The 24,316-nt window shown below is 47.3% G+C and overlaps 2 protein-coding genes across 6 annotated transcripts in view; both read right to left on the bottom strand.

The window, feature by feature from the left end:
* Nucleotides 1-1,348: 1,348 nt before the first annotated feature.
* On the bottom strand, nucleotides 1,349-4,798 carry LOC121058661 (TLC domain-containing protein 5-like). 3 transcript variants are annotated; one of them, XM_040534518.1, is made up of 3 exons: nucleotides 4,680-4,798; nucleotides 4,090-4,289; nucleotides 1,349-3,445 (listed from the first exon to the last, which is right to left on the bottom strand). In XM_040534518.1, exons 2-3 carry the CDS (start codon nucleotides 4,283-4,285, stop codon nucleotides 2,907-2,909), a joined length of 735 nt encoding a protein of 244 aa, XP_040390452.1. In that variant the 5' UTR covers nucleotides 4,286-4,289; nucleotides 4,680-4,798; the 3' UTR covers nucleotides 1,349-2,906. The 3 variants fall into 3 exon arrangements, with proteins under 3 accessions (XP_040390452.1, XP_040390453.1, XP_040390451.1); XM_040534519.1 differs by having other exon boundaries at nucleotides 4,090-4,286; nucleotides 4,680-4,762; XM_040534517.1 differs by having other exon boundaries at nucleotides 4,090-4,348; nucleotides 4,680-4,711.
* Nucleotides 4,799-8,620: 3,822 nt separating this feature from the next.
* Nucleotides 8,621-24,316, bottom strand: part of POU2F3 (POU class 2 homeobox 3) — a 41,390-nt gene continuing 25,694 nt past the window's right edge. For 2 of the 3 annotated variants that reach the window (XM_040534509.1, XM_040534511.1), the window contains 10 exons: nucleotides 21,293-21,397; nucleotides 19,670-19,772; nucleotides 16,639-16,721; nucleotides 16,337-16,519; nucleotides 15,844-15,985; nucleotides 14,866-15,002; nucleotides 13,511-13,672; nucleotides 12,014-12,080; nucleotides 11,398-11,530; nucleotides 8,621-10,469 (listed from right to left, as the gene is read on the bottom strand). In XM_040534509.1, coding sequence (XP_040390443.1) covers nucleotides 10,430-10,469; nucleotides 11,398-11,530; nucleotides 12,014-12,080; nucleotides 13,511-13,672; nucleotides 14,866-15,002; nucleotides 15,844-15,985; nucleotides 16,337-16,519; nucleotides 16,639-16,721; nucleotides 19,670-19,772; nucleotides 21,293-21,397 — 1,155 coding nt within the window. In that variant the 3' untranslated portion in view covers nucleotides 8,621-10,429. The remainder of the gene's footprint in view (nucleotides 10,470-11,397; nucleotides 11,531-12,013; nucleotides 12,081-13,510; nucleotides 13,673-14,865; nucleotides 15,003-15,843; nucleotides 15,986-16,336; nucleotides 16,520-16,638; nucleotides 16,722-19,669; nucleotides 19,773-21,292; nucleotides 21,398-24,316) is intronic. The other variant, XM_040534510.1, reaches the window with a different exon arrangement.

Here is a 24,316-nt window from a genome sequence, read left to right as displayed (position 1 = left end):
CTCTCACACCCTGGATTAGTATGTATTTTCATCCTGTAGGGTTTTACCTTTTGAAATACAAATGGTGGGAGTGTCTTGTCAGCCTCTCATGACACTTGTAACCATCCTGTTTTCAGCTGGGTATCTCTCTATCTCACCTTTCCAGTTCAAGCCAGGCACAGGTTCCTATTGCTACGAGACGCTCATCCTTCTGCTATTTCAACACGACATCCTTACTAGCATTAATAGCACATTTGTTTCTCTGACAAATCTTAGGTCTCATCTTGCTTTCCTCCGCCTTTGCTGGACCAGGCACCAGGCCAGCCCTAATAGCCTCAATGACAAATGAGACAAAGCTGTTCTGACATTCAGTTTAGGATAAAGAACAGCACGGATACACAGAAAGCTACAGGACTAACATTGACTCACGATGCAGAAACTGAGCAGGCAGGAAGAACAGCAGAGATGGTCACAAAAGAACAGTCAAAGTCTCAAGAAGGCAAGGACTGTTTACTGCCAGAGGTGGTATAAGAGGAGGGTTTTTTTGTGTGTGTTTGTTTTTTTTAAGATCATATGATGTGAAACATTTGCGTACAGTGAGATACGAGGTGGCAAGCTAAATCACCTCCCAATGGACTGTACCAGAAATTAGGTGTAGTTTCTACACTAATTTTCTTGTTTGCTTTATGCAGAGTCAGCTGTTTAAATAGGCAGGCTGAGTTGCACTGGCTTATTTTGCCTGCAGATGAATAGCATTCAGCAAAACAGCTCAGGACAGGAACCTCTGCTAACAGTTATTTGCACACTACTACCCATTATAGTATAGCTATACCCTTGCTCATCAGTAAGTTCTTCCTTTTCTTCTTTCCCTACCTATTCTAACAAGAGCTTATAGCACCAAGAGGGTCACAGGATTTATTAGCTTACCTTCACTTGGAAACTATTTGTCCAAAAATGAGCTGAGAATATACAGCAGCAAAGGCACTGGTGCTGCAGAGAAGCTGCCTAGGAAGTAGGCCACATCCAGAATTTAACAGGAGCTCCATGACCCATTGCCCATCAAGAGCAAGCACTGCCTGACTCATTGGCAAGGCAGGTTATGGGTTCATTAGTCACAACTGTGAGCTTCAGCTGACCCTCATCCATCCTCCAGACCTCAAGCCAGAGCCCATGGCTCTGCCTAGGCTTGTTTGCCCACCAGTTCTCTCCTTCCCAAGCTGCACAAAAGGGCACGAGCCAGAGCTTTGCCAGTGACTACTGGCCTTGGCATGCTTAGCCTTCCCTCAAGCCTGCTTTGCTTAGGGAAAGCTTCAGTTGCCCTCCTTAAGACACAGAACAAAAAAAAATTACAGCAATTGTTTCTTTTTAAGAAGAGAACATAACTTTATTGGAATTCTCATCACTCAGGGGAGTTTTCACAAGACCACAGTGACTCCAAGAGCTGCCACCTCGCCAGGCCCCCACAGCTACACTGGAGACCCATCAGGAGTGCAAGCCTCCTGCCTTTCTGACCATATTAACCTGCTTCCTTGCCTGGATTCACAACTGCAATGCATTCAGGGGGCACCTCTAAAGTTACTTCATGCCATTTAATCTCTCCAGACACCTTCCTGCAGCCCCCAGCTGAGGCAGGTATCAGCACCACACAGGACAGGAGGTATGGAGCTGGTGGGACCACCCCACCACAGCAGCACTGCCACCGCTCCCCTCCTGTGGCTTTGCAGCAGGAAGAGAAAGTGCCACACAAGCAGCCTCAGGGCTCCCTAGCTCCATGAAGATGCTCTTCTCAGTAAAGTCTTCAAAAGCAGGAGGGAAGGAAAGGCAACCAGCCTCGCTAAGCCTGAGGGGAACTCAAGGCCATTTGTTTTCCAGCTGTAAACAAGGCTTTTATGGGAGGGTGGAGATCTGAATTGCAGCCTCAGAATGAGGGAAATTCACATTAAAACCCCAGGAGAAAGTCAGAACACAATTCTGAGAGGTAAAGACAACAATAGAACTGGTCCATACTCTGAGACCTGCTGGTATGGAGCAGATGTTACACTGAGATCTGCCTAAATGTCACTGTCACCACTGAAAACATAGGCACTTGCTGGACTCTTGTTGGCCTCGCATTCAGCTTAAGTGGTCTGTAATAAGTCAGTCCCAGAACAGAGAGCAGCCAGAGAGGACTCTGATCTATCATCTCTCACACAAGAAGTGCCTACTTAAAGAAAAATAATAATCCAAGACTAGGTAAACACCTGCTTATGGAGTTTATCAGCACAAGTCTAATTCTGGATTCCTGTTTGCAAGGAACAGGGCCTTGTAAGTGCCAGAGTCAAACTCAGGGAAGTCACAGTGCTCTAAGATCAATATCTGCTTGAATGCAAGTATTTAAATAATAATAAAAAAAGAAATGTATCATTAAAAACAATGAGGTAAAACATTGCCTCACCCTCAAGTGCCATCGCTTCACACAGAGGACAATTCCACTGTACCCCTACAAGCACTTCTCTCTGGTTCGCAAGCTTTCTTCCAAGCACTTGGTCCAATTTCTGGATTAGGGAAGAGTGAGGCTGAGTAAATCCTGGTTAGGTCACCCCCCTACCCGGTTCCACCAACAAGGGGATGGAATTTTCCTGATTAGACTTGCTGGCCCTACACCCTAGTTGCAGACCAGTTAGGCCCAGCATTAGTGTGCTGCTAAAGGCTGCACCACTGCTGGAGAAGGCAGGGAACCACAGGTCAGCAGACATGCTAAACTCCTCACATTTCCACTTAAATCCCCTTTCTATCAGCTTTTCTGCACACCTGATTCATCTTCTCTGTGGGTGGCAGAAAGCTGCAAGTGCTCAAAAGCCAATTCTGTGCCACTTTCAGGAGTTCTTGTCACCGAAATGGGCCTCAGGAGCCAGAAGCTACCCCAAGGGCCCCTTCCACAACCACCATTAGTGAGCTGTCAGGTGCCCATTCGTTTTCACAGGGGCATTCACACTCCTCAGGCTTGTCCAGGAAGGGAATTTCTTCAACATTTTCCTCCTCACAAAGTGGCAGATCTCAACCATGAACCCCAGAGATACAAGGTACATGGCCAGGCCCCCAGCCTTGAGGAGCCAGCTGGGCTGAGGGGACGCCAGCATCGCGTACATGATCAGAGCTCCCCCCGCGATGCGCAGCACCAGGAAGAGGAGCACGAAGAAGAAATCCACCACCTCTCCCAGCAAGGTGTGGTAGCGGCCCATTTCCCGCAGAAACCAGCGGGCCTGCAGCAGGGGGTTGGTGATCTCGCTAACAAAAACAACTGCATTGACTTCCGTAGCAGACTTGCCGAGCCCCAGCACCATGATCATGCCACAGATGCTCAGCGTGTGGTGGAGCAGCATGAGGTCCCCCTCTGTCTGGAAATACAGGCACCAGCCCAGGTCAAAGATGAAGTAACCCAAGGTCAGGGCCAGCACGTGGATCTGAAGAGGTGTGTTTGGTGAACCTGGAATGGAAGATACACATAGGATTGGGGTATTAAATAAGACATACTTCTACAATACATAGCAAACAGGTGATCAGCATGCCTCTTTCCTCCTTGCTTTCTGTGGTTATCCTACAGGCCATGAACCAGGACACCTGGCTCTGCTCTCCCTTCAGACTTCAGCCCGCCCACAAAACCCAGGCAGGTCATCCCATCCTGCCACACATGGCTTCTCCTTTTCTCTCCACCCTTTTAGGAAGCAGGATATGAGAGCCTGACCCCATCAGCAGAGCAATGTGAGATTTAATGATAGAAAAGAACAAACCCACAGTCAAGTGCCAGGAGTTATTATACCCTTCAAGACATGAACAGCATTTAGTTTATTCTCCGCTTTGCCACACCTAGCAGTAATAGCACCATAAATTCAGCCTGAAAGTCTTCAGTAAGTATATGGACAGACCAGCAGCAAGATTAAAAATAAAAAGTGTTAAGAGCTGGAGAACAAGCAGGGGAGTTGAACAAAGTCTTGCCATGCCCCACAAACATACAAATAAAAGAACAGACAGCAGAGTCAGCCGGATTCCCACTCCATTTGGGCAGAACCAGAGGAGTCACGTCCCCAGCGGATGACAAAGATGTGTGTCAGGGTAAGACTCCAAACATACCTGCATGGGTCAGAGGCCAGGGCCCATCCAGAAGAGCAACGTAGCCCGAGAGGCAGGTGACAGCCACCCCGTGCAGCAGGGTGACCAAGCGGCAGCTCCACTCCCAGGAGCGGTGCTTGTGCCAGCGGCAGCAGGCAGCATACAGGGACAGCCAGGCCACCAGGCTGCACGCCACCTCGAGAATGACGGACACCATCCTGCTGAAGGCAGAGAAAGAGAGTTGTGAGCTCCGGCACCGAGGGGTGATCATCTGGCCCTGCTTACTCATGTGGAAAAAACCCAGGGAGAAAGAAAAAAAAAAAAAAAACGAGAAAAAAAAAACTCAACAAGCCACATGCAAGCAACCAAAAAAGTCCCAAACATGCTTCACACCCTTGCCATGAGCACAGCACCCTGCTGCACAGAGCTGGACCCCCTTTAGCACCATTTCCCTGCGCACCCTTCCTCGTTCCCACAGCCCTAACACCAGTGGGAACAAACACGGTCCCACAGCCCCCAAAGCATCCCCAAGCCCCCTGCCCTGCTCGGGCACCGCTGGAACCCCCAGGGAAGGGACCCCCGGTGGGGGGCAGCCCCCTCCGGCTCCTTACCGAGCTCGGGGCCCGGAGCTGCCTCTGCGGGACCGGCTGCGGGCTCCGGGAGCGCCCGGGGAGGCGGTGCTGGGGCTCCCCGAGAGGTTTTTATCCTCCCCCCGTCCCTCCCTGCTCCCCGCCCCCGGCCGGCACCTCCTGCCCCTCCGCTGCCCTGCCCCGGGGGGAAAGGGGTCGCGGGGGTAAATCGGGAGAGGTTTTTGGGGAGCCTCCTTCCAGCCTCCTCACCGCAAGAGTCCCGGGCTCTGGTTTGGCAGCTTTGCGTCCTAATGGAGGGGAAGAAAGCACAGAACGAAGGTGGCTCAGGCAAGTAGGGGAGGTGCTTTTGTCTTTTTTCTTTTTTTTTTTCTTTTTTAAGCGTTCTGGAGTCCCTGTTTAAGTTTCGTGCGTGGTTTGGTGGAGGTGACTGCATGGAGGGAGGAGGAAGAGGAGGAGGAGGAGGAGAGGGGAGAGGAAGAGGCAGGATGCGGGGAATGGGGCGAGCAATGGGGCAAATGATGGGGCAAATGATGGGGGAGCCGAACACCAGGGCAGGGGGTTGTACCATGAAGGGCTGCACTGCCTCCAGGTCCTTGTGGTGAGCTTGGAGTCAGTGCCGCGCTGTTTCTGTTTATTCAATTCGCTTAAAAATCTGCCTGAAGGAAACTCAGTGCCCCCAGCAACCCTAAATCTTCCTACAGCCACTGAGCTCCGTGCAGGGAGTGGAAGCAACCACTGAGAGCTTTAGGTCCTCACCTAAGGGTGCTTTTTTGGGGGGGAGATCCCACTGCAGCTCTAGCCCTGCAGGCTCAAGGTACACAAATCTATAAAAGTGAGCCTGAATTTAAGCTCAGCTTCTGAAGGCATTGTGTAGGAGTGTTAGGGTTAGGCTCTACACTAATGCTACCAGGAAGGTAAGCCCCAAGGCTGTGAGCATCAGGGATGATGAGGGCACCTGAAGGGAGCATTTAGACACTTAGAAGATGCTCAAAGACACCCTTCGGGTCACGGGGAAAACTGGGAAGGGCAAGGACTGTGCCCTGCTCTCCCTGCTTGCTCTCACTCTTCTCCCAGGTGGAAAGCAGAGGAGGAAAATCAGAGGAATGAACAGAAATACCAACAGCAAATTGTTCCGTTTCCAACCCTTCCCAGTCTTGCTTGAACTCAGGCACAGCTAAGCAACATGGGTGTGCCAGGAAGGACACAACCTCTGGTTCCTGATATCCCACCCCCTGCCCCTTGCACACCCTCTCAGAGCTCTGGGGTCGCTGCAGCAGTCGCATGGAAGAGTTGCCCTCGACGTCAGCCGTTAGTACTGGCTTTAGCATCTCCTATGTGCACCCTGACATCTGTCAGCAGAGGGGAAAATGGGGAGGATTTGTTCATATTGCATTCTGAGGATGTCCCTTTAGCTGTCTCTGGCTGAGAAGAGCAGGAGCCCAACTTCCAAAAGCATGCCATGTCCTTGCCCCGATTTTGGTGCTAAGGGGACCCTGGCTCATTTCTCCAGCAAGCTTATGAGTGACCAGACCACGGATAAAAATAAAAGATGAAGGGGGTTGCACCCCTTATGCTTAGAAGCAATAGAGAATGGCCCCGCAGAGATGTTTTTAGATGGGGGACAGCTGACAGCTGGCTCTTCACTCACTCCAGGGGTCCCATCACTGATGTCAGGACTGTCAGCTTGAGTCCTAACATGGAGGAGCTCTCCTCAAAGAGACGGGCAGGGACGGGGTGCAGAGGCTGCTGTCAGGCACCAGGGCTGCTTCGGCAGCAGGTCAGGTCCAGGAGATGGTGTCAGTTCTTACAGCCACCATGAGGCACCTCTGCTTGCGAGCAATTGTTCCCCACGTTGTTTATTTATGGCTGCGGGAGGTGACTCTAGGTCTTGGAAAGCTGGAATTTCCTGCCCTGTGTATTTTTCAATCCCTTAGCTGCTCCTGTGAGATTGGAGCTATTCCTAGAAGACAGGGGAATGAAAACCTTTCCCTTCCAACCGTAGCTATTTCTGAAACAGATAAGCTGCTAGGTTTGTTTTCCTGTTCAGGACTAGTTTATCAATAAACCTGAGAGCCATTTTATTGTGTCGGCGAACCTTCCAGTGGATATCAGCTCTCCTGTTGTGTTTGCACAACACCTGGCACAGCAGGGCTTTGATCTCAGCTGCAATACTGGTGTGCAGGTGCCGCTACCCAGCGTCGAAGAACTTTGTAATTGCTCTCCCCAGCTTCCAGAATTCCTATTCGAAAATTTACTTAATGCTGCTTTTGTGGGAGCAAATTAAATAGAGGGATTTCTGAAAATGAAATGTTAGTTAACAGCTGGGTTTTGATCTTGATGCATCTTCTGTATATTATAAAAATATATACATGTACAGTAACTTATAAATATACGATTGCAAATAGTAAATTGCCTTTTACTTCCCTGTGTTTTTTTTTGCTTGTTTGTTTTTGGCAAAGAGGCTCACAAACCTCTGAGACCCTTCACCAAGGGTTTAAGCAGACTATCAGCTGCCTCTAAAATCAGTAGCCGAGCTACCAGCTACACTGTTTAAAATTTGCAGGCTAGGGTTATGAAGGCAATCGAAACGGTCACTTCTGAGCTTTTAATTAATTGCTTATAATCTACAAAATAACTGGAGATTTTTCACAATACAAATGAGCTTGAAACCCGAGTTTTTCCCAGCATTAGTATAATAAATGTCTTCTCTGACGGCAGCAGAATCCGCTGTGATGTTCGCCAGTTGTGACCTATGCTGTTTTGCACAAATTGAGGACTGGGAGGAGGAGAGGATTGTCATCGCCTAATGGGGATTAAGTGGTGTGTCCAAGGTCATGCAGGAAGTGAGTGAATAGGCTGTAAGCTAAGAAAGGCGTCATGAAAGTACAGATTCAGGTTTAAATTCATTCTTCGCTTACACGAGCCTTTACATATTTGTAATAGCCAGAATTTTTAAAAATATTAGAGTCATTGTCTTAGCAGCGTGATGCACGTTTCCAGTACGCAGCAGAGCTTTAGCTTCAAGAATTCTGCATCTTAGCAGGGAGAGGCCACGGCAAGGTCCCTTCGTGCTACCTGAGCACCTTTGTCGTATGGAGCTGGCTTTGAACAAGGATCGGAAAACTATTGCTGACTCCAGGATCTGATTAGGGGTCTTCCTAGCATTCTTAGGGGTCTTTTTAGCGCCACAGCAGGCGACAGCCGCAGCTCTTCTTCAGCCCTGCTCAGAATCCAACCCCTACTGATTTTATTCATAGCCTTGTGGCATGCTCGGTGCAGCCACATGCAAATCGCTTTTCAGGCTGGCATGAAACCCCCAGCCCGGCTGTTTCACGCTCCTGTGCGGGATCCTCAGTGCAGAGGGAGGTGTTTCTACGGAAGGCCTCAGAGGAGAGGCAGCTCCTCCAGGGGGATCACCAGTTTCCCACTTACCACCCACACCTTGTGCTCGGGATGTGCAGCATTGCTCCTCCAAGCCCCCCAGCCACGTGGAGATACTGCTGGAGGATCGTTTCATGGCTGGAGGAGAATTCTCTCCTTAACTCTCAACCAAAAATCCCATGGTTAAGGCACACGGTACAAAAAGCTGTCGTTTTTAATTCCTATCAAGAATAATTCCTGTTCCAGTTGCACAGTACTAGTCTGGTAAGGGAGTCCCTGCTACAGGGGGCAATGGGAACCTTAAGCAACGTGCCACAAAAACCCACCCTCGCAGCTGTACCAAACCTGTCAAATCCTTTAGAATAATTATACCCAAATAATTTGTTTCACATCTCTAAATACAGTTGGAAAGCAATAGAGAACAAGGCTTGAAATCAACCCTCCAAGCATGTAAGAGTATTTAATTAATGGCAGAGAGAAGGGCCATAGCAATTAGTTAGATGAGTACTTCCCATCTACATTTCTTGCTTTCCCAACAGAAAATGCTTTTTAAACCACAACAGATTTTGTTGCAAAAAATAGAAAGTTTCATTTAATTTTAGTGTTTCCACTGAATAAAAATGCTATGACGAAAATGTTTTAGTTAGAGGTAAATGGGTGATGTGGGGATCCAGGAAACAGGAATACAGTTTCTCCGTTCTTTGTTGCTGTTGCTTTTGATGATGTCAGAACATTTTTTAAAAGTGATTTAATATTTAAAAAGGAAATATTTCTCAAATTCTATTTTTCAAGAAACGTTACCTTAATCTGTTTCAGTCCTTTCTCGTTATTATCAGTGTCTGCTTCTATACCATACCACACTTGAAGCGACAAATGCAGTTCCACGTACAATGTGCTTGTAGAGCTCAACACTTTGTGTAAAGGTAACTGAGAAACTCTTAAGGTCCACAGACCCATTACTGCAGTAGTGTCATCGCACAGCACTGAAGGAACAGGATAAGAAACAACCAAATCAAATACATTTTTCCCCAAGTGACAAAGGATAAATTTTACTTAAAAAAAAAAGCTCACATTTGCCTAAAAAAAAGTAATCGAAAAAAAAAAGACTACTTCTCAAAAATGTCTATTTACAACCTGTGAACCAAATGCTCATTTACTCTAATTTCACTGAATTAATTACCTGTACCCATTGACAACCTGACCAGGAATTTGTATTACTCAAGTCTACTCTTACAAAATTAAATATCTGCCTCTTTTTAAGAGGAGAGTTCCAAGTAACCACGATTTCCCTGGCGATATGCTGTGACAGCTGAAGCTTCCTACGCTTTGGCGTCTCATGATATTAAGGAACCTTGCACACAAAATCCTCGAGATTCACACCTCAGCAGTACAACCTGTCCCCCAGGAGCGAAGGGCACGCTGCAGGGATCAGGCCAGCTACATCACTTACAATTCAGGACAAACCACAACACAGGCACCCCCCTGCTCCGGAGGGGTTGCTTTCATTTGGTACCAGATAAAGCCCAAAGGATGAATCAAAGAAAGAAGAAGGGGCGGTAAAGATTAATCCTCATCCCATCAAACCAACACAAACTGCTTTTGTGTTCAGTTGAATCAGAAGTGCACGCAGTGTTTTACTACAGTGACATCCTCCAGCGAGGCCAGCTGTGAGCAATAACAAGACCTGGACACAGATTTTGCAAAAGGAGGCAATTTTTTTTTAAAGGAAAAAAAATAAGAAGGCTCTAAAATACTTTAAAAAAAAAAGAAAAAAAAAGGAAAAGGAAACAAACTTCAGAAACAGGGCAGAAGGGCTCAAAGCAAAGCAGGTTTGGTGGTGGATAAAGCACAGTGCCATTGACCTTGGAAGTCTATTGAAAACCAAGGCTCACGTCTAGACACGGGTCTCTGGTGAAATGAACTGGGTAACCTCGGCTCAGTTTGGGGTTTATGGTACGTGTGCGTGATAGTAACAGCATGACAGACCCTTCTTGTGGGAAGCTCTGAAATGAGTGAGGGGAAAAGAGGGTCCTGACACAGAAATCCTTCCAGATCAGGGATTGCCAGGCAATCCGGTGTGAATGCAGAGATTTGCAAGCAGAGGGCAGTGTTTCATGCTAATTATAGTGCTAAGCAAGGGCTCGTTCTCGAAGTGAATGCATGGAAGAGTACTAAAATGTCACTGGTGGTGGTGAGAATCCTTGGGGAAGGTCAGCTGCAGTTTGAGTCCCTGGAGAGTTCTGCTGCTCTGGGCTCCCCTAAACAAGACCTTCATTTGGCAGCAGTTTGAAGGCACTGGAACGCCAGATGTTGCCCCAAGCATTGTTCCTAGAGAAGTTGGTCCATAGCTAGAAGTCGGAGCTCCTGTTACACACGATGGAGGAGTCATCTCAGTGGAGGTAGGTAGGTTGATTCCATCGGTACCAAGATCTGTTTGCAACACAGGGAATAAGAGCTACAATTGCTACGTTGTTAACTTTTTCCCTTGAAATATCAATCATTCCTATTCTGTTTGTAACCCGTCTTAGACTTGGCAGCCAGCAAGCGATCCTTTTTCCTGTAGGAAGCTCGGAGCAAACCCCTGTCTTTCTAAGCAGCAGCTTGCACTGAGCTCAGGATTTCTCACACGACCTGGCTGCTGGACTTCCTCTGGGTGAGAGCAGGTCTGATTCATGGCACGGGATGCTCCGTGACTCAGAAAGCCCAGAAGCTACACGTAATGCCCTCTGCTCTCGGTTGCCTTCCTGCTAACGTAGCATCCTTGATGCCACGTGCAACGAGCCGCAGAAACTACAAGCGCAGAGAGGCCTCAGCAGCGCAGGCTGCAGCAGGGGAACAGTCAGTGAAATAACTAGAAGGGCTCTGAGCCCTTGCGTGCCTCTTAATCCTTTTGTAGCATCTAAAGGCAGGCAGAGGAAAATTGCTGTTCTTGTTTTATCTGCCAGCGTGGAATCATTAGGCTGCAGCAGAGCTCTCTGGCTGGCACTACAGGCGAGAAACCTGGCTGTGGAGAGGTTTGTTAAAGCAGAAGCAGCAAAATAAGCCTTCCTCTGCTTCCTCCGCACACAGAATTAATTCTAGACAGTCCTTATGGACAGTGCTTCCATCCAGATTTTTTTTTCTTTTTTAATCAGCATAGTATTTCAGGCAAACCGGATTTACTGTTTATTTTTGACCCAAACCTAGCCACGTCCCAAGAAGCTTCAGGTAAGGCGTTAAGCTTCATGTAATCACCTGCCACCACATAGCTCTGCATTGCTGGGTCCTCTAAAGGGCTGCACGCTCTTCTCTAAAGCCCCCCTGCTTTTCTCCCAAGCCCCTCAACACCCAAGGAGCGAGCCGTGCCCCCCCTCCTTACCCTGAAGAGTTGAAACCGGATGAGTTCATTGCAGCTTTGGAGTTGCTCTGGGCTGTGCTGGGGCTGCTGGCATGGAGTGCACTGCCAGGGGACGAGGGCCGGCTGGAGTTCCCTGGGGAACACGATGATGTTACTGCATGGCAGAGAGAGCAGAGTGAGGCTGGGATCCCCTTCTCCTGCCAAGGAAAGCCCAAGCCCAAACCCTTCCACTGTCCTGTTCATCCTGCACCCTGCTCTGTCTGGTTTCTGTCGGAGCAAACCACACCTCTGCCACTGCTCCTCTGAAGAAGTGCAGTTACCTGCCCCCCGAGCACCCTCTTGGTTGGCTTCTAGGTTTGTGCCTGGCTCCCAAACCTCAACACCCCAGTCACATTTGGCTAGGATTATCCTGGGAGTGTTACCATGCCCGGGACGCTTTCCTTATCTTTGTTCCAGCCAAGAGAAAGACTCAGCTCTTCTTATCCCCTGTCCACCCATTATGTAGGGCTAATTTCCCTGCCCAAAACCAAAGGTCTGTTCAAGAGGGGCCTGTGGAGGTGGCCTGGAAGCCAAGCAGCCAGAGAGCAAGAGGAAGAGGTAAGAAAGAATGAGGGTAAGACAGTTTGGCACGGCTTACCTGTCCCAGGCATGGTGCTGTGCACCGGGTTGACAGAGAGGGGCCCCAAGGACCCTGAGGTAGAGACCTGAGGAGGAACAGAAGCAGACAGTCAGCTGCTGGCACTCCGAGGGCGCAGACCACAACATGCCACTCCTTCGTGTTCCCTTTGGAGTGTGCTGGCTCCCAGGGAGACTTATCTACATCTGAGCCTCCCACCAGTGCTTCTATCCATGCTCTATTCTACCAGCACAATTCCCATACCTAGGGTTGGGCAAGGAAACCAGAATGAGTATTACGTATGCCTGATACTCCCCACACAGGTCTACATTTATGGATCAGCTGCGGAAAAGCCTGAAATTGCTACGCTTTCTGCAAGTGCTGAGCTCCAGCCAGGAGGAGCCCCTGCCCTTTGGATGTTTCAGACTGGATGTTCTCATGCAGAAACATCCCGGCTCGTTCTGGTCTCGGGCACAAATCATCCCTTTTCCTTTGAGGAGTTCTTGATGGGTGAGAATCCTCATGTGACAATTACTAATTTGGTGGCTGTAATCAAAGCGAGCCTGGGGCATCTGGTGTTCAGCCGTGATACTTTAACTACAGGCAACGTGCTGTTCAGAATGCCTGATGAGCAAAGGCATACTTTGTGCGACGCGCTCACGGGAAAACCAGTCACCAAAGCTGCTGCTTTAAAAATTCACGGCTTGCAAGCAACGTTCTGTGTTCGCGACTGCAGCCCAAACGTGTTGTGCAACAAGTGACCAAACTTCTTGTGATGTTTTTCTGCCTTCTAATGGATAATTCTAAAACCCAGAAGATTTCGAGATAAAATGTTGCTTGTGCATACGTACTCTTCCTCCCACTCACATGTGCTGCAGTACCAACAACACCGTAGGGAGGTTCCTGCCACTTTTATACGTGGAATCAACTAAACAACTATTAAGTAGCAGAAATGCAATAGCAGCTTGTTATCCAGAACAGCCACTCTGATTACAGGGACATGCTTTCACTAACTCTCACAGCAGCTTCTTTCTCTCATCCTTCCTGGCAATGAAAATACGCTTGTCAACATGTGAATGTGCAATAAGTGAGAAGGACAAATAACGCTGCTGAAGTGCTTTCTGCATTTCTAAACAGATGGAAAACACCACACTGTTAAGTAAGTGGTTACTATCAGGTTTCAGACTTAACCAAATTCAACATGACTGGATGTAATTCTCTTTCCGTGGAATGCTGAATTCCTCCTCCATTAACTTTGGAAAGGTTTTATTTTACCAACCTTAGAGTGAAAATTTTGGGGATAGCACCCCTATTTGGATAAATTACCCTGCAGTTAGACTAACTTATACTTTCTGGGAAATGTGCATTTTTTCTTGTGATTTCTTACCAGTGTTTTCATTAAAAGAATACAAAATGTTGTTCTATAAATGAGGGCAAACGCTGTTCTGTATCTGCACCCCCCCCCCCCTTTCCCTTCCATGAGCAGCACATACAGCTCCTTAATCCAAAGTCTCTCACCAGTCTGGAGTTGTAGATGGGTGATTTGATGGGGGACGGCATCGGGCAGCTGATCCGTTTTTCCTTCTGGCGCCGGTTGCAGAACCAGACCCGAACCACCTCCTTTTCCATGGAGAGCTGCTCTGCTATTAAGGAGATCTCCTCTGAACTGGGCTTGGGGTTCTGCTAAGAAAGGGCAGGAGGTTAAAGAAAGCCTCGAAAGTCTGTAACTCACAGCATCGGCGCCTGCTTCTGCTGCTGGAGGGGCAGAGGACGAGGGTGGGGTTGGAAGTAAACTGGAGAGGGGAGAATATTTGCTTCTAAGGCAAAGGGTAAACATTTGGGTGAGAGATTATGTTCTGTGAACCAGAAAGGGCCTCTGATTCAACATCAAATCTCATGGAATCAGCGGGCATGAGTCAGTACCTGGCCCTGCTATTGCATAAAGCACCGAGCTCTTTGATCTTAACAGCACCCTAAATCATTGCTTGAGGGGAAGCTAATGACTGGTGGTCTTCTTATCACCGCACAGGACACACGAGCTCCGAGTGCTGGTTGTACACCTACCTGCACCACCTCACAACCATTTCATCTCTCTCTTTCTCCATCCCTCATTTATAAACGGAAATAGTAGTACCCATCCTTTTTTTTCTGACTCACTTATTTTCTGGTGCATTTGACAGCATTTAGCTCTGTGGTTTTTGATCTGAGTTGGAGACTTCAAGGGAAAAATAATACCTAGCATGGAGATGCCAAGACCGTTTTCCCATTACAAAGAGCGCCTCGTACTAGCTAAAAAATGAGCTGCCCATAACAATCTGAAAACGACTGTCTTTTGTTCTTATCAACAGTCTTAGGAGGAAAATTTGATATGATCAGCTATGAGGGAGAAAACAAGAATAAACGAGGGCTGGTCGAAAACGGTTCTCATGAAATATTCTCAATGGATGGTGTGGTCCTGCTGATAGGCTCCGCTTCTGAAAGGATTCAGCAGCACCCTCGGGAGCGATGCTCTGCTCCTTCCTGCACTCACAGGAGCTGCTCAGCCAGGCACCCACCTCTCTGCTGTGCTGGGCCAGCAGCTGCCCCTGTTCACAGAGGGAAGAGGTGGGTGCAGGAGGTCAGCTTTGGCTGGGGCACTGATTAGTGCAAGAGAACAGGTGATGAAATCATAATTGCATTAAAAACATCCACCAAGGAAATAATTGGGCCTAATTTCTTTGCTTTGACTTTTCCCTTGAACTCCTTCAAGCATTTTCTAACCTGCTGTCAAAACAAATGTTTTTGTTTTTTTTTGACTGTTCAGTGCTACTACTATGACCTAGCAAATGGCAAACTCAGACAGTTCACAACACGTTGGAACATTTTCCCCTCACATCTTGAAATCTTTTCTCCAGCGTGGAGCGAATGTTGGTCTCAATGCTGGTCCGCTTCTTCCTTTTCCGTCCAAACATCTCGTTCACTGAGGGGTAGGAATTGGGAGTGCTCATGGAAGAATCCAAAGGAGCAGATTCTGAGGAAAGAGAAAAGGGAAAAGAGATACTGAAGAAGATCATGGGTTATCTGCATTCCCAGATCCTTTCTGGGAAGTACAGCACCTCCCAAAATAAGTGAAGTGCTCCTACATTATGCATAATTCCTCTTAAAATTGCTTCAGCACTTCCAGATCCATTAATGGTGGAATCAAGAAAGAAATATAAGTGATACAAATTTTAATCAAAACACTGTTTTTTCTTCTTCCATCTTAATTTCCAGCGTGCTCTGATGGAGACCACAGATTTTCTGACATTTTAATTTCACACAGTTAAGGATGTTGATTTACCTCACCAGGGTCAGGCCTCGTGTAGCTGAGACACCTCCTGACGTGGTAAATTGGTCAAACACGCAGCTCCTGATGGGCACACGAGACCAGTGCCACTCCTGCGCTGGTCTGCAGCCAGCAGAGGACACCGGGCCCCATAGTGCTGCTGCCGGGGATTCCCCTTGCAGTGATATCCTCCTTTTCTAGGCACTGCTCGCGGGCTGATCTCTTGCACAGCACTCCCTGCCTACTCTTGCCAGTTTGCGCAGGGAGGGACAGGGTGGACTAGCCCAGAGATTTCCCCCAGGCCACGCAACAGAGGCTGCAGGAGCGGATTGTCCCAGACACCAAGTGGCAACGGGAAGTCTACGCTGCTAAAGCAAAAAAGCAGATGTGCTTTGCTGTTTAGGCCGCAATCAACACGAACAAGAAGTCTGTTGTCAGAGGTCTTTGCTCCGGCTATGATTTTTCTGGCTTTTATGGGAGGCTCCTGGGTGGATCCTCTCCTGTGCTGGTCAAAATCAGTGGTGTTTCTGCACCTAACGTCACCCACCTGCGTCACTTAGCCACTTCTCCAGCAGGGGTTTGAGCTTGCACATATTCTTAAAGCTTAGGTTGAGAGCCTCGAAGCGGGAAATGGTGGTCTGGCTGAAATCATTGCCATAGAGCTTCCCCATGGCAAGTCCAACATCTCCCTGCCAGAGAAGACCCAAATCACAACAAGAAGTCAGAAAAAAAACCCTCACAGCTCCCTGCTGTCACCACCTCTTGTCCAGAACAGATGTCACTGGGTGCCCATGCCCACCCTCCAGAGAGAAGGACCTCTCCTCCCACCAGAGTCTTCCCCATGCCCCTGAGCCTTTGCATATTGAAGAAGGTGTGGGATGAAGTCGTGGTAATGAAATACTAGGAAGGGTTTGTCTCTCCGTGTGTTTGGAAGGGGATATCTATATCTAATCCAGCCCACCCTCCATCCACTCCTCTGCCGCAGAATCCCCCATCCCACCACGTGTGACACCAATGTTCCTATGGACGAGGCCGCTCACCTGCGTGAACCCTAACTTGATTCGCCTCTGTTTGAAAGTCTTGGCAAACTTCTCCAGCTCCTCCAGGTCACTGGGCTCCTCAGATGCTCCCGACGGAGTTAGGTGCTTCGCCACTTGCAAATGCTGGGGTACATCCAGGTGAGGTTCAACTGATGAGCCAGGGAGCCCAGAACGGCCCACAGCCTGTTAAAACAACAGCAACAAATGCAGGGAGTCACAACGACAGAAAAAAGCACATGATTTTCACTGCCGTTCACCCTCGGTGAAGCAGTGCTTTAAATTTCTCCGGGTGGGTGAGTTACCTGTGATGCCAGGCTGGGTCCTGGCTGGGAGAGAAGAAGGCTGCCCTGCTGCTGAGGGAAGGAGAGGAGGTTTGGCTGCAAAGCTGGGGAGGGAAAGAGAGATCAAATCAGCTCCTTCATCAGCACCTAGGCTGCTGAGCGTCGCTCTGCACAGGCTCGAGAAGCTCTGAATGGAAACTGTCAGCTCGCTCTTGTTCAAAATATGAGACTTTTGGGCCATTGCAAGTGTGGACAGATCTGAGTTGGGTTATGAGAATGGGAAGGGTTTATTTTTCTTTCTTTCTGGCTTTGTTTCTTTCTTTCTTTCCATGGCCTTTTAGCCTGAAAAGGAGTTCTAGAGTGATGATGGAGGTAAAATATTTCAGCCATTGATCCCTGCGTGAGGTTGAACTAGGACACAGACATTTTATATAGACATCTAACTTTGATTTCAGTTGTCAAGTAGCTGAGAATTTATCACATCCTTAGCGGTGATTTCTCCCAGTACTTAATCACTGTAACTACTGAAAATGTGCATCTTATTTCCAATATAAGCTTTGCTGACTCCAACTTTCAGGCACTTTATCATGTTAAAAATATCCCGATCCTACAGTTAATCTCATGAGCCTACCCAATCTGCTCTCTACTATGCATTTCATTTTGAAGTGTCATTTCAAAGCCATCTGACCCTTTCTTTTCTACCCTACTGTATTTCAAACAAATTGAATTTCTTTTGGAATTTATACACTGACACAAAATGATGAAAGAAAAAAAAAGAAGGGAAATCTATAAAACCAACAAAACGTAGTATTTATGGACACTGTGTAATTGTTCGTTTGACAGGCTGCTGAGCGCAAGCCCATGTGTCTTACAGGGAATGTCCTAAAGGATTTAGTAGCGACCGAAGCAGTGTAGTTCCATATAAATTTAGGTAGGTTCTTCAAGTCTGTTGTGGGTGAAGCTTATAGAATTTAGAGAGGATTTATAACCTTTCCTGAAGCAAGCAATATATTCCATTGATTGGAACTGACAATTATAGGGAAATCTATAGACGTTTATGGACTTCTGCTGAAAAAGGAAAAAAGATCATCTCTGAAATGTCTTTCTCTCCCTCTGTCTTTTCTTTTTTAATTTAGATCTGAATGTGCAGGATCCCATTTTTATTTATTTAGATTGGTGTTTCAATAAGCCTTCTCTAATGCTGGAACAACTTTGAATTTCAAATGCAGGCTGGTAATGAGGTGCACATTTTTAACAGTGAAGGTAATTAATCACTGGAATGGCTTGCCTAGGGACATGGCGGATGCTCTGTCATTTGGAGTCTTTAAAAACACGATTGAACACCTTTGCAAAAGCTAAGCTGTAGCTCAAATGAAAATTATGGACTGGATTCAGGAATCACCGGTTTGACAGCTGATGAGATGGAGGCTGTGTTTTCGTGAGATGAAGTCTTCAGCAGCAATATTTTGTCTGAGAGTATTCCCAGCATCTCCCTGGCTGCTTGTTTCCACCTTTGCAGCACTGAGCTCTCACCCTCTCATCCAAGCGTGCCAGCATGAGCTGTCTGAAGGGCTGCACAGTGAATCAGATCAGCGCATAATGAATCAGGCCTGGGAACTTATCTGGCTTAAAAAGAACTTTTAAAACACTAAAATCAAACCCAGACTTGTGGCCTCTTGGAAAGGTTAAACCTACAACCAAGTCCCTTTGGCTGTGAAATCCATGAACTGATGTATCCATCAGCCAGAGCTCAGGAAAGGTTGAAGATGTTCCTATATTCCTGAGGGGTGGCCCCAGGGATGACTTCAGGAATACTCCACACACCTCATCAGCACGAAGAGCGCTTCACCTGCATCTCTACCAAGCCACTCGTGCCACAAAACCCATCTGCGCCTTCACTTTCAGTCCCCAGTGGCTGTGCACGCACACAGCAGAAGATCATTAGGACTTGACAATCGTCTATTCAAATGGAAGAGACCTTGCACAAAAAGCTGGCTTCTGGCCAGAATATCCAGTCTGCAGCAAGTCTGGAACCAAAAAGGGGTCATGGCCAAACAAGTGGCCATCTGTTGGAAGGGCTGCAGCTGCCAAAGGAAGTCACTTAACAGAAGAAATTGTAGTTCTATAAAAGGAAGCAAAATGCTATTTTCCAGCATAGTGCGTTTCTTATACAGGAATAAAATCAGGCAGCGAGCAATAGATTATCCCGACCCTGACAGCTCAAACTAAATTCTAGACTACTGTTAAATATACATCAAGTGGTTTCTTGATGCATCGCTCAGCATCGTTTGGCAGAGAGAAGAGTGCACGTACTGTCAATGAGAAATAGGTTTCCCAATTGCCTACAGTGTGATACTTTTCTTTCAGAGCATGTGTACAGTTGCATTCGAGCTGCAGAGACGTTATGGTTCTAATTCTGAATGTTGGCTCCTACAGAGGGACTTCTGTGCTGGGATAAATGAAAATGTGAGTGAAGGACCCAAGTCCCTTTGCATCTGTCAGGTTACGGATCGACGTCTGTGTTTGTCCACAGGCAGCATGAAGCTTCATCAATGGCATGTCTGTGTCCCAGAGGCTGGAGAAATGCCATGAAAATATCAGTGATAAAAATAGAAACACGAGGTCTTTCTCAAGCACTGCGTTAAGTCCTCTGTCCTTTCACGATGCTGATTACACTATTTCAGAAGTAGTTAGCTCTCCTGTCCTCTCCTGCCCCATGCCTTGGAGCGAGGTTGGGGAACAAGCAGTGGCAGCCCCGCTTTGGAGCTCGCTCCCAGCCCCGCGACGCTCCTGGCTAGGTTGGACCTCTTTGCTCTGGTGCCAGCACCATCCTTCCACCAGAGCAAGGGGGCACTCGTGGGATGCAGGAGCCGTGGGTGTTGGCAGATCCCTGCTGCCCGCCCCTGCCCCGCTGGCAGCAGAAGGGGCCGGGCACCGTCAAGCTGGGGAAATCAAACAGGGCAGCTTGAAAGCAAGAGTCAGGAGAAGGGAGGCTCTCCCTGGATATGTGCCCACGTATTACAAGGCCCCTTTCGACTTTGGTTGCTCTTACCTTGTTGGCCTGCCTGGGACTGAGAGAGAAGGAACTGGGGAACTGACTGCATGTGACCAGGGAGCAATACCAGCTGCTGCAGGGTGTGAAGAGAGCTCATATCCTGCGGGAAAAAGCAAAGGGAACAGCAACGCTCAGAGACGTCTGCTCTTCACACAGCATCATCTTCCCCCGTCCCTGGTCTTTTGCACTGTCCCTGACCCCATTCGCGTTTTTCATTTAGCTGCCAACACATCACATGTGTGCACAGGAGAGCTACAGATCCAGAGCTACGCCGGGATCTGAAGTTTTCAGCTTTATAAGAAAAATGCTGTGCACACAGACATCCACAGGGAGAACGTCTACTTTTAACTGAAAAGGTTAATGCCTGAAAAATAACATTTTTGAGGGACTGGAAATCAAAATCTGCTTATTAAGAAGCAACAACAAAAGCCCTTGGATCTCAGTTTCTTACAGATATTGTCTTTTCAGAGAATGAACTCCCTAAAATAATACAGAAAAGGTGCAGCGGGCTGTCCCATCTCCCAGCACTGAGCCTGCTTGGCACAGAAGGCTGACTTCCCCACCAGCCGTGTGCTGGGGTGGGAAAGAAGCAAAGCCCAGCAAGTGCCCAATTCTCTGCACCACCAGCAAATGCACTGCAATGGACAACCACCAGATCCAAAATATTTTCTGTTCTTTGCCACGGTGACTCCCCACCCTGCACCGAGCACAGCAGGCAATAGGTACTGAGGGGCAGGGAGTGCATCCCCGTACTCTTTCACATCCCTGGGGTCCCACGTCTTTTGTAGGGATTAGGGATAAGAGTTTGCATTTGTTTGGGGTAGAGAGAAAAATGCTCCAATAAGACCAACTCTCTTGAGAGGTATGTTCTTGAAGGAGTTCATTGTTTAACAAGATGAGCTTTTTAAGCTTCTCAAGAACTGTTATGAAGTCTTGGGGAACTTCAACAAGGAGCTGAGTCGTGTAAGAGGTCTGATTACCCCATGAAAGAATGGGGGAAGAGATTACTGAGCAGCCTTGTGGCCTTCCAGCATCTGCCTCCCTATTAGAATTTAACAAGTGTTAAGTGCTAAACTCCAATTTTTTACCTTAAAGAAAAAAATAAAAATCAAGTAATCAGTTTCTTCTCTGATGTAAATCAGTTGGAGCCAACATATGCAAGGATGGCTCAGATTAGGAGTTAATCAAACCTAGGGTTCTATCTCCAGCAATGACATTAACCAGGCATTCAGGAAAGAGGAAGACCAGGACAAGCATATCCAACACTTCCCCTTGGTATTGTTTCAGTCTCCAATTATTTTCAGCTCAAAGGGATTTCCTGAGCATGGTGTGGTTTTGCCTGCTTAGAAAACCCTCAAAGGAAATCTCTTCCAAGTACGTGTCCAGTCTGCCTTTGAACCCATGTAAACTTTCTGCATCCTTTGGCAAGGCATTACACAGGTCTCCTGGCTGCTGCAAAAAAGAGGCTGGGGAGGAGACTGCCAATTTACTGTCCATCATGTTCTCAAGTCTCCTTTTGTCACTGCCAAAAGGTGCATCTAATTTGGCAAGTGTCTCCCAAAACCAGCCTTTCCCCTGGAGATTCATTAACTCAGTCCCTGATGTCCCAAAGGCACTTACCCCTGCGATTTGACTTCCAGGCATCATTGATGATCCCTGCACAAGGTGTCCTGACCTGGGGGGAATTGTAGATTGCAAGGAATCACTGAGGTCTTCGGTTTTAATCTGAAAAAGAGCAAAGCAGTTGTAGCCTTAGGGAACAGACATGGGCGGCGAGATGCCTGGGATGGTAAGAAGTCAGAAAGGTTGGAAGAGATGGGGAAGGGATTGCTTTCAGATTAAAGGGATTGCTTTCAGATTAGGGGGAGAAATCAGGACCTATTGCTTCTATCCCTGGCTTTGCAGAAAGGTAGGGGTTGTTCCTCACTCCTGCTCTCCAGTCTATATATTTTTATATCAGTACTAGGTTAAAGGTTGGACTAGATGGTCTTAGAGGTTTTCTCCAACCCGAATGATTCTACGATTATAACAGGGGAATAATTTTCCTGCTCTGCTAAAGCAAGGGGAAGCTTGCAGTTCGCTCAGTTAAATCACATTAATTAAAACACTTCAGGAAGTTTCCCGTCACTTCGCAGGCTTTAAAGCATGCTAGTGCTTTCCTAAGACAGAACACTAAGACATTTTGTGGTGTTATTAGGAAGACACGATGCAATTCCCCTTTACAGATCACCACTCACAACCTGATAGAGGGTGGCTGTAGATGGCCTCACACATTGTTCTGCAGGTTCGGAGAGTGGTACGAGGGAACAGAAGAGGAAAGATCATGAAGTAAAAGACCTTAAAGAGCAGTATACCCTTCCAGACTTGAAAATGCACCACCCTAGGCACCACATGTACCAAACTATGAGAAAGCAACAAGAAATGGGGAAGTCCTGTTCTACTGGCAAGGAAAAAAATCTGGCAAGGAAAAAAATTGCTTCTTTAGCTAAAAGAAGCTGTGAGGGAAAAAATGGCAAACTTCACAGGTGTCAGCCCTTTGTCCAGTGGTCATTTTAACCTCTTTTAATGTTCGAGAAAGATTCCAGTCTACAGAAGTCATTATTTCTGAATCCACATTCTTACATGGGTTCTTAAGAATTTACTCAGGGACCAGAACTGAATCCTCACGTTTGGTTTACCCCATAGTCTCCATAATTAATTTTTAACATTGCTACTACATTAAAAAAAATAATAAAATACATCATTTTGTACTAGCTGATTTTTTAATTTTATTATTTTTTGACAAGACCAAGCGGGAGAGGAGAAAGGACAGCCTGGCTGGGGAGATTTTAGAAGTTTTTAGAATAATTCCTGAAAGCTGAGGAGCGTCTATGCGCAGATGCTGTGCAGAGGCATGAGAAAAGTCATACAGATCTCTTATAACACGTTTTCTCTAATAAAAGATATATTCAAACAATTCCCAGACAGCCTCAAGTTTTCCCCAAGCATGAACGTGCCTACAAGAAGGCTCACATCAGCAGTCCCCTTTCTAATTTAAGCCTTTCCAGTGCAAGAAGAGGCTCCAGTTCCCACAGACTGGAAAGAACAGGAGGAAAACAGAAAGAATAAGTCTTGAAAACCTTATCTACAGACTCGGCATCTCAGGTTCGCTCTTACTGCCAGGGCTGAACCTCGCTATCTCCCATCAAATAACCCCCCAGCCCAACATCGCCCAGAATTCGAGCAGGGTTACGTTTGCCGGAGTTTTGCACCGCTGGCACGGACTTTAGGTCATGCAGCCTTCTACCAGCAGAGGGGGACAAGAAATGCCCCTTTAAAAACAATGGCCCATGTGGGTATTTTTGGCTGAAGGATCTTTTATTTCAGTTTGAGCAAAGCAAACAAATACACAACACCTCCATGCCCCAAAGAGAAAGAGAAAGTGCGATCACAGGGAGCCGACCCGGTAAACATTAACCTCTGTTTTTTGGAAGGTGCTGTGCAGAGGGAAGAGAGTTACAACATCTCCTTCAATTAAACTATAGCTCTGGATACTGCCGAAACTAGTTTTGCAATAATAGTAGCTCCTTGCAACAAGGCTTATACATGCTGTGAATTCCAGTTCTTTCCTACCTTTCAGGTTGGCATGATCATCCCGCTTAGCCTTGCGAAAAAATCAGATGGAAAGAGCTTCTTGATCACTATCAACGCGGATAGTGTTTAAGTTACTAAATGTTAGGCAAAGGGCTCAGGAGAATGCACCGTTACCCTTGAGCCATCCAGTCACCGCAGGGAAATGGTTTTATGCACCTATTTTTTCCTGAAGGTGCATTAAAAAAAAAAAACAGGTATATATCATCCGAGCCAAAAAATAAAAATAAATAAATAAATGTTACTCCTGCTTGCAATTCATGCGTCTCTGCCTCATTCAACTCAGTCATCCAAGGCTGAACAGTCCCAAAAAGAAAAGATATCCGCGTGTTAGAGAACGAGGCACTTGATCCCGCCTGGGTTACGATCCCGATAGGAGCGGAGCGTTGAAGAAGCACAAGCCATTTCCAAACTGAAATCAATTTTTACAGCTGCCAAGCGGAATGATCTGGAAGCGTTCCAGGCCGAAAGGGGTGTGTAGCTGCATCCCGGCATCGCACAATATGAGAACGGGAGGTGGGTTTGGCAAAGGACCGGTTCCCCATTTAAAAACAACAACATCTCCCAGTGCTCCTTCCCCCGGCCCTGGAATTCTCTGGCGCTCTCCTGCGCAGTGGGCGGGAACCTGGGTGTTCTTGACAAATCCTTCTCCCCTGCACCTTTTTTCATTGGTTTTAGGCTCAATTTCACTTCTCCCTCCTCTTCCTCTCCCCAACAGGCCTGCAGCTGGCTAATTGTTCATTAGCAAGAGTTCGGGGCATATCCAAAACTTTTGGGATGGTTTATGCAAATCCTGCACCTTCATTTTTTCCCCAGCTAAACCGGCACTGTTACCAACCGTACGTTAGAAAGAAACCAAACCAAAACCCCAAAAAAACCACACACATTGTGGGCGAGGCCACTCAATATCATGAGACTCCCTTAAAATAATGTAAATTTCAAGCTAATAAAACAAGGGGAGGAGTTGCCTTTCTCCTTTCCCAGTGCATCTGACACACGTTTGCTGTTATTTTC

Source organism: Cygnus olor, chromosome 22, assembly GCF_009769625.2.
Source record: "Cygnus olor isolate bCygOlo1 chromosome 22, bCygOlo1.pri.v2, whole genome shotgun sequence".
NCBI classification, from domain to species: Eukaryota; Metazoa; Chordata; class Aves; order Anseriformes; family Anatidae; genus Cygnus; species Cygnus olor.
The sequence above is the reverse complement of the archived record's forward strand: the minus strand, read 5'-3'. Positions and strand labels throughout refer to the sequence as shown.